The sequence below is a fragment of the Stegostoma tigrinum genome, chromosome 9, assembly GCF_030684315.1.
Source record: "Stegostoma tigrinum isolate sSteTig4 chromosome 9, sSteTig4.hap1, whole genome shotgun sequence".
Taxonomy (NCBI): Eukaryota; Metazoa; Chordata; class Chondrichthyes; order Orectolobiformes; family Stegostomatidae; genus Stegostoma; species Stegostoma tigrinum.
In genome coordinates, this window is record NC_081362.1 from 59,693,312 (window position 1) to 59,706,631 (window position 13,320).

The 13,320-nt window shown below is 43.1% G+C and overlaps 1 protein-coding gene across 1 annotated transcript in view; it reads left to right on the forward strand.

Annotated features, from left to right (window-relative positions):
- Positions 1–13,320, forward strand: part of spata17 (spermatogenesis associated 17) — a 317,410-nt gene that overhangs the window by 18,208 nt on the left and 285,882 nt on the right. Inside the window, exon 3 of the mRNA XM_048536385.2 lies at positions 1,355–1,436. Coding sequence (XP_048392342.1) covers positions 1,355–1,436 — 82 coding nt within the window. The remainder of the gene's footprint in view (positions 1–1,354; positions 1,437–13,320) is intronic.

Below are 13,320 nucleotides of genomic sequence, written 5' to 3' on the forward strand. Positions count from 1 at the left end.
TAGGACCTCCTCACTAGGTGCTGAAGACTCAAGCCAGAGTGGCCAAAAACAGGTCCTGGTCATGGGCAGTTAAGGAATATGTTTAATCTGACTCCTTGCCCTTCTTCTGGGACTGTGTACATTCGCTGTTGTCCTCGGGGAGGCTTGTGGTGTCCACTGGCACACTTGAAGACATGAATGGCCAGTTGTTACTTTAGGACTTGCATTATTATTATAAATACCTGCAATGAAATATTTTAATTTTGATTTTAATTTTGAATTATTTGTTGCAATGTTCCTTTAAGGGATTGGCATTCTTTAGTCCAGTTTAATTTGGTTTAATTTGGTTTAACTTTATTAAATGGTTTTTAAAAGATCTTCCATGTCTAACCAATCATTTTTTTACCAAAACTTGCTGTCTTGTTATACTAGAGGTAACATGGTTTCTTAGTAAACTGAATCATTGATAGAATGGGACAGGATTTTCCCCTGTGACATAGGACCCAGATGTCAGTGTCAAATAGGAATCATAACCTGCACTGTGTTGGTAACACTCACTTAGCTTTGATTTTCCTAAAAATGGGACAATTAGTAGCTAGAGGGCAGACTCGCTGTCCAATTAAGCAGGCTGGCTTTCAACTGAAGTGCCAAGAGGTTGGTCTTTACCTTGGAAGAAGATTAAGCCTGCAGTTTAGAATGATGGAAGGAGAACATTCTGTTTAAAAGTGCGGTCTCTGCATTGTTCAAACTTAGAAATTGAAAGAAATAGCCTTACCTGCCAGACTACTACAGTGAAAAGAAAACTCATTCCACAAGTGATGATATGTAGCTGAACCCAGAAAGATAGAGAGTCTTAAATTATCTGGACCAATTCAAATTCTAGCAATCCAACCAGCCCACCCTCCCAATCCCTTCTGGCCTAGACCCAGATGTATCAGTGAGCCTGTAGGCCACTAGAAAATTCTACTTCGTCTCTGACAATCAGCTGTAATGGGACTTCTAATCCCTTTAAGTGATTACCTGTGTTTGCAGGAGTGGCTCTTCAGTTGCTGATCCTGCTCCCAAAATATAGCGAAGAAGCAATGATGCCAGAAAATTGGCATGCTAGCTAGTATCATAAATTTTCAAGCCCACCTGACTCTGTAGCTGTTCCCTTCTAGGGCTAGAAATCCTACCACAGTGTCAACAAAGAAAGGCTTGCAATTGAGCATAGTACTTTGTTGAATTCTTGTAAGATTATTCTGTTCTGATTTGACGTAGCTGCCCTACATCTTGAAACGTAGAGACTGTTTAAGAAAGCTACTTTTAAAATAAAATTTTCAAACCATAAATTTTATAAAGAAATTAATAACATAAAATCTGTTTTCTTCAAAAGATATGTACAGAAAGTAGCAATCTTCATACAGAAAACGTGGAGAGGTTATCGGAGTAGAATGGATTTCAGAACCATGGTGCAGGTAAAAAATTTTAATTAATTTAACTTTCGACAAAGATGCATTAAAAATGGAATGATGTATTATGTTCAGTTAAAGAACCTAAACCTTTATGTTAATTTTAATTTTAATTTTATGGGCAGAACCTGGATATGTTATAACCATCTGGAATGTTAAGTAGAAATATTTGGATATGTGGGTCAAGCTAACATGCCTCTAGGATTGGAAGTGCCCAGTTTTCTGGACTTACTCGGATCTAGAGTGGTTTCTGAGCCATGCACATGTACTTGTGGCAAGAAGTATCGTGAACACTTCTTGGTTTTAAAAAAGTATCATTTGTGCAATTAGTATCCGCTAGATATGTGCAGAGTGGGCAGATTATGACAGCAATCAATGTGCAAGGCTCATTTGATGACAGAGCTGTAATTTTTGGAGCTCCATGTTCCAGCCAACACTCTTTTAAGCTTGCAGTTGTGAACACATTAAGCACCAAGCAGAATCCCACTTTTCTCCACCTTTCCTCCCAATGCCTCATTTCCATTGCATAACTTAATGGAACCATCAAGTATTTAGAGTTTTCTTGTAAGGTGTTTTCTTAAATACAATTACATGGAATATACAGCTCAAAAACAGGCACTTTAGTCCAAAAAGCATTTATACGCGTTCTAGCATTTTGTCTTTCAATTGAAATTCCACCCCTTCTTTGTTATTCCATTCTCTCAGGATAACTTCCTATTCCCAATACCAATTAAACAGAAAGCCAATATTTAGAGGAGAGTGTTGATTGGTTGGCAAGTGGACACTGATTAGTTGAGGCATTGTCATCAGGGATGTATTAATTAGTGATGATTGACAGTTTTAATGTGATTTCTCAGGGCAATGCCTTTACCAATGAACCAGTGAATGGCTGTCCCCCACTTTGTTGAGTTGTAACAGGTGAAGTAAATTCTGTCTGCAAAGAACAAGGCATTGTTTATTAATGCACAAAGTGCTGCCAACTGCAAGTCCAGGTAATAATCCTAAATCAGTTGTTGATGTAATTCTTTGCGCAGTCTGTATTATCAATAAAATGTTGCCCAATTGTGGAATCACACCTCATGTTGGATCTTATGTTGCAAGCTTTTGTAAATGTGCAGTGGTTGAGTATGACTGCTTGTTCTGAACAGCTAAAGGGATGTCCTGTTTGTTAAGATCCTCCAATCCTGGGGGTGTTCAGTCCAGATACTTGGTATCGTATGAACCCTGAAATTCATTTACCATATTACTCACATGTTTGATAGGTAGAATGTCTTTTTGGTTTGACATCTGCATCCTGTTAGTGGCAGACACCATTCATATTGCTCCTGCATTGCTGCTGTTTACCTGTTGCTCAAACTTTTGAGATACCATCCTATTCCAGAATAATATGCATTGGATTAGGCAGTAGCAAACTGATTCCTTTTCTTCAACATCCATTCTGACTGCCTTTTTCCATCCTCCTGCTCCTATGTGCTCTCAGTAAATGCAGTATGGCTGGTGGAAGGCTGCTAATTTCAGTAGAGTAGATTGCAGATAACTGTGGAGAACTGTCTTGAAGACTTGACTGCAGAATTCAGCATCTCTTCCTGAATGACAGGCACCAGATCCAGTTGTTTGATGGTCAACAGCAAAGTCATGACTGGAATGATAGGGTAGCGAGCCCAAAATCAGAACTGCTGAGAGAACAATGCAAGTTTTTGTTTAATGGTGCCAGCTCCACTTGATCAGGGTGGTGCTTCAGCAATCTTGGTAATCTGATGGAGAACAAGGCATCCTGCAGTATTCACAATCATATTTCCAGTTGTTGAACCTTACACGACATCAGTTTGAGCTTGCTTTGAGGTTAATTGACTTGATATGTAATGAATCTCAACTTCTGAACCACCCAGACTTCTGGTGGCAGAAACCATGATCTGCTTCATCATGTTTGGGACCACCAAGTGAGCAAATAGGACTGATCATACTGGAAAGAATGGAGTTCTAGCTCTGCTCAAAGTATTGTACCAAGTTGGTGCCAGAAACATCCATGTCCCCTGACTGCTTTCTGGCAAATCTTCCATGCACCAAGTGTTTCATTGTACATGCTCATCAGATTTTTTTTTTCCTCATTGAAATCCGTAATAGCAAAACATTACAACTTCAACATCTTGATGAGCTCACCTCTGCTTTTATTCCTGTCACCTGCCATTAGCACATTTGTGGTGCACATGGAATTGTTTAGGGAGAAGGTAGAAAAGCTATATTCTGAGCATAAATCTAGAATTAAGGAAAAGAATTGATCTCTAGTTTCTCACACCATCATCAGGTTTTGTATGTCTTGACAGATGCAATTCATTTGTAAATGGTGTCTCAACAGATGCAGACCCTGCTTCTAAGCTACCCTCTTGATATGTTATGCAAATATGGGTTGTGGTTGCAAGCATTTAATTTGAAATACAACATTGTGCTCTTGTCCCAGTGCCTAGTGAGGTTGCGCTTCTTGGGCATTTGATAAGTCAAAAGTCACAGGGAAAAGGCTTCAATGAGAAGTTAGGGATTAAAGTATTTATGCTATCTGCAACTTGTAGGCAGAAGAAATTCTGAGATGAGAAAATGTAGGATATGAGGAGAGGGATTAGCTCTGAAGATATCATTGTTTTCATTGGATTCAGCCAAGGCTACTGTTGTGTTGGTAATGTTTCTGGTTTGCCCCCATGTGAATTACAGGATAAAAGCCTGCTTCTCCCCTTCTGGTTAGTTCCTGCTGCCCTTGTGTACAACCTGTTCTTGACACGGGAAGAGGAACTGTGTCATTGAGTGTGATTTGATGTAATTTGAGCAGTGACTGAGTCTGGTTCAGTTTGTTGGATATGGTATTTGAGGAAGCATTCACTGAGCTTGCCTCCCCACGTAAGATCATTAAGCATCCTACAGTACTGCATTCATTGCATTGACCTCCACTGTTGTCTGCTCCCACTTGCTTCTAGCTATGTGACTGCATGATTTCCTGACTCCCCCTGGGAAAGTTTGCCACTCCTCCTTTCCACCTCCAGGAAGCATTAGGAAACCCCAGTTCCCATCCACTCCTATGTTCACCTATACTTTTCTTTTTCATAAGTTACTTAAAGCTCGCAATGGATTCCCAGTGAAATAACTCCACAGAGGCCAGTATCCCATCACTAAGTCACCCTTTATTTATATGTGCATTGTATTTGACGCTGGTCTGGCTTCTTCAGAGCCAGCTTTCAGAATAAACAGAACCTCTGACACTGCTATTTATATCTGTTAGCCAGGGGTCCCTGATTGGATCAGGTTAGCTGTCCCAACTAGGGAACTCAGATTCTATAATGTCCACCTGGCTGACATAATTACAAACTCTGCATGCCTACCCCTCTAAGTCCGGGAATTTGGGCTTGTTTTTCTCCTGTAGCCTCTCCTGAGGTGTTTTCACATGGGGTCCAGTTCCTCTGACGCAGCATCTGCTCTGGGCACAAGAGCAGTCCATATCTTTGGAAGGATTTCGTCTTCTTCAGGTGGTAAAGGTGTTGGACTGTGATATCCGCCATGACCATCTCAGACTCCAAGATTTCATTGTTGCTCAATGGAGGTGTCTAACAACCTTTTCAGCTGTTCTGAAGTCATGGTATATTTTTCTCCTATCCTGTTTGTGAGTTTGCAGCTTTCATGTGGTTCATGTACTTGTTCAGGACTGCCTCACATACCCGAACTTTGTACATATGGTTGTGTTGACCTTGTGTCAACTGTGCCTTTTGTAGGATGCAGGGCCATTCCCCTGGTTGCAACACCAAGCTTCGTCCCCTGAAGTAAACTGTCTCTCCTGCTTAGAGGAGTCTTATTTCCAGCATTGGTGTTCCTGATGTTCACCCTATCCCAAGTTGTGGAAAGATCTGATTTAACCTTCACTCCATTAGCACTCTCCTGGAGCTGTGCCTGCAATTGCATGAGGGGTGACCCAATAACCTGGTCGGTGTGGTATAAAATGAAGCTGTGAGCTGTTTTTTTAAGCCTGGCTTCAAAGTTTGAACAGCTCTTTCCACCAGACCATTGGATGATGGATAGTATGGAACTGTCCTTATATGTTGAATGCCATTCGACTTTAAGAAATACTTAAATCTCCTACTGGTAAATTAAGGCCTTTTGTCTTTGAGCAACACTTCCAAGAGTCCAATTATTGCAGAAGATGTTCACAGCTTTTCTATCTTTGCCCTATTCTTTGACGAATGAACTCTGCACATCCATCCAGTTTGAGTGGGCGTCCACAACGCCTAAGAACACTGAGTCTGTGAAAAAGCCAGTATAGTCAATGTGAAACCAATTTCAGAATTAACCCGAGATAGTAGGAACTGCCACTGCTGGAGAATCTGAGATAACGCGGTGTAAGGCTGGATGAACACAGCATGCCAAGCAGCATCAGAGGAGCAGGAAATCTTGACGTTTTGGGTTGGGACCCTTCTTCAGAAATGGGGGGGAGGGGAAGGGGATTCTAAAATAAATAGGGAAACCGGGGAAGGCGGATAGAAGATGGATAAAGGAGAAGATAGGGTGAGAGGTCGAAGAGGCAGGGTTAGAGCCAGTGAAGGTGAATGTAGTGGGGAGTTGGGGGGGATAGGCCAGTCCAGGGAGGATGGTCAGGGGGTGCAGGATGAGGCTAGTGGGTAGAGGATGGGGGTGGGGCTTCAGGTGGGAGGAATGGTTAGGGAGGCGGGGACTAGCTGGGCTGGTTTTAGCATGTGGTCAGGGGAGGGGAGATTTTGAAGCTTGTGAAGTTCACATTGATACCCTTGGGCTGCAGGGTTCCCAAGCGAAATATGAGATGCTGTTCCTGCATCTTTTGGGTGGCATCATTGTGACAATGCAGGAGGCCCAGGATGGTCATGTCATCTGAGGTGTTGGTGGGGTGGGAATTGAAATGGTTCGCGACTGGCAGGTGTAGTTTTTTGTTGCGAACAGAGCATAGGTGTTCCACAAAGGGTGGGCCTCCTGTCCATCCTGAGCCTCCTGCATTGCCACAATGATGCCACCTGAAAGTTGCAGGAACAGCATCTCATATTTCACTTGGGAACCCTGCAGCCCAAGGGTATCAATGTGGACTTCACAAGCTTCAAAATCTCCCCTTCCCTGGACACATGCCAAAACCAGCCCAGCTAGTCCCCGCCTCCCTAACCATTCCTCCCACCTGAAGGCCCACCCCCATCCCCTACCCACTACCCTCATCCCGTGCCCCCTGACCTGTCTGTCCTCCCTGGACTGACCTATCCCCCCCTAACTCTCCACCTATATTCACCTTCACTGGCTCTAACCCCGCCTCTTTGAACTGTCTGTCTCCTCTCACCCTATCTTCTCCTTTATCCATGTTCCATCCACCTCCTCCTGTCTCCCTATTTATTTTAGAATCCCCTCCCATTTCTGAAGAAGTGTCCCGACCCAAAACGTCAAGCTTTCCTGCTCCTCTGAAGCTGCTTGGCCTGCTGTGTTCATCCAGCCTCACACAGTGTTATTCAGGATTTATCTGGCCATTTCCACAAATAGGGATGTGGGATCTGTTGGCAGTGATATTTATCCTTGTTAGCACTCAAGGCACCGCCCCACCAATGTGGTTCTATCTGTATCCAATCCTGACTACCATAACTTATCACCAACCTCTTCATTTTGGACACCTCTTGATGACCATGAGTGGAATTCAGCCACCTATGCTTGGGACAATCACTCTTGCTCCCCATGATAAAATGCCATAGCCTACAATGATCTGATCTCACCAAATCCCGAAAGTTTTCAATTCTGGTTGTGATGACCCGTTTGTTTCTCCCATCATCATCTATTTAATTTTGCCAGGATGGGATCTTTTTGCATCCACAGTCTGATATTGTCAGGGATGACTAGAAGGGTGTCCAGACAGTTTAAAACCAGAATGGACTCATCTAGTGTTGGCACCACCAGTGATGCATCTGCCAGAGGGAGGCAATTCAAGGCATCCGCATTTGCGACTTGGCTTCCGAGATGATGTTCCAACTTGTAATTGTACGCACTTGGAATGAGAGCCCACTGCTGAATTTGACCTGAAGCTATGGGCCTTGCCGTCTAAGTAGCCACAGCGGGCATTTGTGGTCTGTTATTATTACAAACTTGCATCCGTAAAACTTTTCACACCAAAGATTACCGCTGAGCCTTCCTTCTCCATCAGGGCGTATTTGTGCTCTGTGTTAGCCAAAGTCCTAGATTCATATGCTATTGGGCATTCCTCTCCATCAGGCCACATATGAGCCAACATTAACCAACAACTTATGGGGAGGCTTCGCATGTCAGCACCAGATCTTGTTCGTAGGGTGTCACCGCCTTAGACCTTGATAGCTGCTTTTTCACTTCCCTGAAGGGCTTGGCTGCGAAACCATTTCCAAGGCTGACCCTTTATCAGTAACAGATATAAGGGTGCCAGGATGGAGGCAAGGCTACACATGAACTTTCTGCAATAATGGCTAACACGAGGGGTCATAGTTTTAAGCTGGTTGGAGGAAAGTACAGAGGGGATGTCAGAGGCGGGTTCTTTACACAGAGAGTTGTGAGAGCATGGAATGCGTTGCCAGCAGCAGTTGTGGAAGCAAGGTCATTAGGGACATTTAAGAGACTGCTGGACATGCATATGGTCACAGAAATTTGAGGGTGCATACATGAGGATCAATGGTCGGCACAACATCATGGGCTGAAGGGCCTGTTCTGTGCTGTACTGTTCTATGTTCTATGTTCTATAATTCGCCAGCCAAAGGAAGGACCTAGGTACCGTTGCAGATATGGGAGCTGGGACATCTTTGATCACCCTCACTTAATCTTCCTCTGGGTGTAACCGGCCTTGTTGACTCTGTAGCACAAGTCGGTCACTTGAGTGTGTCTGGAACTCACATTTTTCCCTTATAAGGCATAAACCCCCTTGGAGAAACATCTAATGACGATGTCCAAATGCTCTACATGCTATTTATTCATCTTCCCTGTTGAAGGAGCAGTGCTGTGAAAGCTTGTGATTCCAAATAAACCTGTTGGACGACAACCTGGTGTCATGTACCATCGACACTATCCACCCTAGAGCAACACCAGTGTCTCCACGTCATGGCTATTATTAGCATATCAACCAGATAAAGCGTGACCTGCAGTAGACTTTGTGAAATGTTCTCCATCGTCCGTTAAAAATGGCACTGGCAGACAATAGCCCAGATAGCAGTCTTGTATATTGTTAAAAACCTTTAAGAGTATTAGTGGTAGTATACCTCTGGAAATCCTCATCTAAATGCAATTGCAGGTCTGCTTGGCTCATACTCAACTTTGTGACGGACAGCACACCCTCTACCCCCCAACGACCACCATCGCGACCCCCCACCCCCACCCCGCCATTCTCCAACTTTGCGTGTAAGTCCTCTATGCCTGGGATTGGGTATTTATCCAAATGCCAGAAGTGATTTACCAATTGTTTAAAATCCTCCACAAAGGCTAACCAACCTCCTGGGCTCCACAATTGATATGACTGGAGCTGCCCATTTTGCAAACTGTACAGGTTTGATGAATCCTTGCTTTCCAATCTCCTGATTGCTGTCTGCACTTTGGCATGTAAGGTAAATGGCACTGGGTGGGCCTTGCAGAACCATGGAATTGCTTCATGGTCAACATGTAAGGTGGCCTTGGCCCCTTTGATAGCCCCTAGACCTTCCTGAAAAACATCCAGGTATTTATTTAGGACTTCCTCAGGTAGCCATTTTCTAACTGAAAAACGTTTGGCCAATTGAGATAAATCCTTCTCTATCAATTTTACTCCTTTAGAATTAAGCCCAAGCCTTTTCCTACAGCCAGTGTTAACCGAACCAGTGGCTTCTCAGAAAAGACTGGAACCAAAGCTTTACCCTTCAATGTAAAGGTTGCCCAGTATAGGTTCTCAGCCTAGCCAAGGTCTCAAGCAAACTTAATCCAGAGCGAATTTTGCTAAAGACTGGTTCTGCCTTCACTGATACAGCCACGCTGGTATCAACCTCCAATAGGAACATTTAATCAGACATTTATTCTGATTGGTTCAGATCTGGATGACACTAAGCAATTTAATTTTTCCGCAAGATGTAAGTAGGTTTTCTAGGATGTACACTCTCCCGAATATCAGCTTATGAGTTCTGTTACTCAATTCGGTCCCTAGTGGGACTCTTTTGCTGTCTTGAGTCCACACACAGGCAGCAACTACAACTATTTGCAGGCCTGGACCCTGAAGAAAATGTTAACCATTTGACCAAAGCATTGCTGTGTTTTGGCGTTTTGCTACGGGCTGACCTAGAGTCCTCTGTTCAGGATATGTCCTGAGTAAGGCTATGCAGTTTTCTTCACTCAAGTGATGACCCCCCCAAGTTCAATCGGCCTGGCAGGAGTGTCCATTTCCATCGGCGTGTCCTGTAACTCAAATGCTCCACATGTTGTATTTTTTAACAACAAAGCCAGTTGTGGAGCCTTTTTAAATCCAGTCCAGCTTCAGGTAGCATGCTCTTTTACCAGGTGGCCTCTCAGATCACATTAAGGATTAAATCAAAGCCACATGCCTCATCTAATTATCTTAAACTCGTCAAAAGTCCGGTCACAGATTCCCCTGTTTCTTGAAATGCCGAGTAAAACTGATAGTGTCTCAGACTTGGTGGGCAAATTATTAGAAAGGGCTCTGTGGGATAAGTATATGATCACTTGGATAGGCACAGTTTGATTCATGCTAGTCAATGTGAATTTGTGAGGGGTAGATCATGTCTCACAAACCTTAGTGACCTCTTTGAAGACGTGACCAAACACGCGGATGAAGGTAGAGTAGTGGATGCGGTATACATGGATTTAAGTAAGGCATCTAATAAGGTTCCCCATGGTAGGCTCATGCAGAAAGTAAGGAGGCATGTGATAGGGGAAAATATGGCAGATTGGATTCAGAATTGCCTGACACTTAGAGGACAAAGAGTAGTAGTGGATGGAAAATATTCAACATTGTGCTCAGTTACGAATGATGCACTTCAAGGATCTGTTCTAGGTCCTCTTCTATTTGTGATTTTTGTAAATGATTTGGAAGTGTGGATTAGTAAGTTCGCGGACAATACGAAGGTGGGTCAAATTGTGAATAATTCGGAGGGCAGTACTAGGTTACAAAGGGACATTGATAGGATGCAGAGCTGGGTTGAGAAGCAGCAGATGGAGTTTAAACCTGAAAAGTGTGAGGTGATTCATTTTGAAAGGACAAACTTGAAAGCAGAATACAGGGTTAATAGAAAGATTCTTGGCAGTGTAAAGGAGCAGAGGGATCTTGGGGTTCATGTCCACAGTTTCCTAAAAGTGGATAGAATTGTTTGAAAGGTGTATGGTGCGTTAGAGGGATTGAGTTCAAGAGGCGTGAAGTTATGCTGTAGCCTGGTTCAGCTACACCTGGAGTATTGTGTCCAGTTCTGGTCGCCTCATTACAGGAAAGATTTGAAAGTGATAGAAAAGGTGCAGAGGAGATTTACCAGGATGTTGCCTGGAATGGAGGGAAGGTCCTACCAGGAAAGGTTGAGAGAGCTAGGGCTTTTCTCATCAGAACAATGGATGAGAGGTGACTTGATAAAGGTGTACAAAATGATCAGAGGTATAGTTAGAGTGGACAGCCAGAGACTTTTTCCTAGGGTAGAGGTAGCTATTATGAGGGAACATAGTTTTAAAGTGAGTGGAGGTAGATATAGGGGAGACGTCAGAGGTAGATTCTTTACTCGGAGAGTGGTAGAGGCATGGACTACATTGCCGGAGAGGGTAGTGGAGTCAGCCTCATTAGGGGCATTTAAGCAGCTATTAGATTGGCATATGGATGATAGTATAAGGTATGGGTGGAGGTTAGATAGACCTTAGGTTTAGGGTAAATGTTTGGCACAACATCATGGGCCGAAAGGCCTGTACTGTTCTATGTTCAATGTTCTAATTAGTTCAGGCTTGAGGTCATAATATTCCGAAAGCAAATCTGTCAGCTCTTGAAAGGTTTTAGTATTTGGTGCCTTAGGAAAAGTTAGGCTCCAAATAATCGAGAAATGATCAGCATCTAGCAGGTTCACAAGCCATCAGGAGAATTACTTGTTGCTTTTTATCTATCCCAATATCTCTTGCCTGGAAAAAATAATGCATTCTTTCCACACACTGGGCCCAGTCTTAGACAGCAGGGTGAAATGAATCAAGCTTGCCAAAAGACATGATACTAGAAATGCTCACTCCAACTTCAGGGCAGCATGGTGGCTCAGTGGTTAGCACTGCAGTCTCACAGCACCAGGGACCTGGGTTTGATTCCCGCCTCAGGCGACTGTCTATATGGAGTTTGCACATTCTCCCCGTGTCTGCGTGGATTTCCTGCAGGTGCTCCGGTTTCCTCCCACAGTCCAAAGATGTGCAGGTTAGGTGGATTGGCCATGCTAAATTGTCCATAGTGTTCAGGGGTGTGTGGGTTATAGGGGGATGGGTCTAGGTGGGATGCTTCAAGGGGCGGTATGGACTTGTTGGGCCAAAGGGCCTGTTTCCACACTGTAGGGAATCTAATCTAAATCTAAAATTCAATGATGACTGATGACTTCAGAAGCATCTTTTTTACTCTCTCATCACCACTGAAATAACTCCAAAGAGGCTGGTATCCAATCACCAAGTCACCCTTTATTTACATCTGCATAGTACTTGACACTGGCCTCGCTTTCTCAGAGCCAGCTCTCAAAGTGAACAGAACCTCTGTCAATCCTGTTTATATCTGTCAGCCAGGGCCCCCTGATTGAACCAGGTTAGAAGCTTCAGTAAAGGAACTCCTATTCTGTGTGGTCTACCTGGCTGACCTGTTATAATCACTACACCCAGTACCTCTCCAGTAACTACGTACATCCTTTTTAGAGCTATAAGCTAGTTTTCAAATAAAGTCAGAGTTACCAGTTTTGAATACCTGCTAATGCATGCGACTAATCAACAGGATGGTTTTCATGGGCTGCATATATACCTCATAATGACGAGGCCATATCCAGGTGCTGTGCAGCCTGTGTCGTTAGCAAATCACACAGTACGATTCTCTGGCCTGTTTAAGGGCATTCCCCAATTTAATACCTTTCTGTCTGGTGAAGCTTTTTCTGAATTTCAGGCTCAATAATTAATATAGGAATCTCTGGATGCCATAAAGCACATCGTGGCAAACAATTTCATGTTGTTGAACAGCCAAAATAAAAGGTGTTAGAACATGGATATTGCAAATCACAGTACACTGCTTCAGCAATATAGCCTAACACCAAACTCAAATTTGCACCCACATCCCAGCTCCATACAATATCCTGACAATTTCTGCAGATGTCATGTTAATGATTTCTCTAATTCTAAACTTAAATAGTTTGTATGGCAGTTTTCTCCTCATCTATATTTGGTTTATTCAGTATCAAAGTCTGTAGAGTATAAAAGAAGTAGCAACATGGTGACCAGTTGTTCCAGTGTAAAAGCATTGAAATCACTATTTATTTTCAAAATACTTTCACAGCTAGCATATTTGAATTAACATTTTATTAATTCTGGCTGAAACAGACAATGCATCCTAATTTGGACTTTCACATGGCAACCAAAACACACTTTATTTAAAAATAAATAAAGAAGCAGTCTATGTTCTTAAGCTTGACACTTGCTTTTATTTTCTGTCATTGGATGATGAACATTGCTTGTAAGGTCAGCAAGTATTGCCCATTCAGATTGGCCATGAACTGATTGGTTTTCTAGATAATTTTAAAGGGCAGTGTTGTGAGCTTAGAGTCAGGTGCAGGCTGGACCAAGTAAAGGGCATTAATGAATCAGATGGGCTTTTTTTAAACAACAATCAATGGTAGTTCTTATGGATATCATTACCAGGACTTGTTTT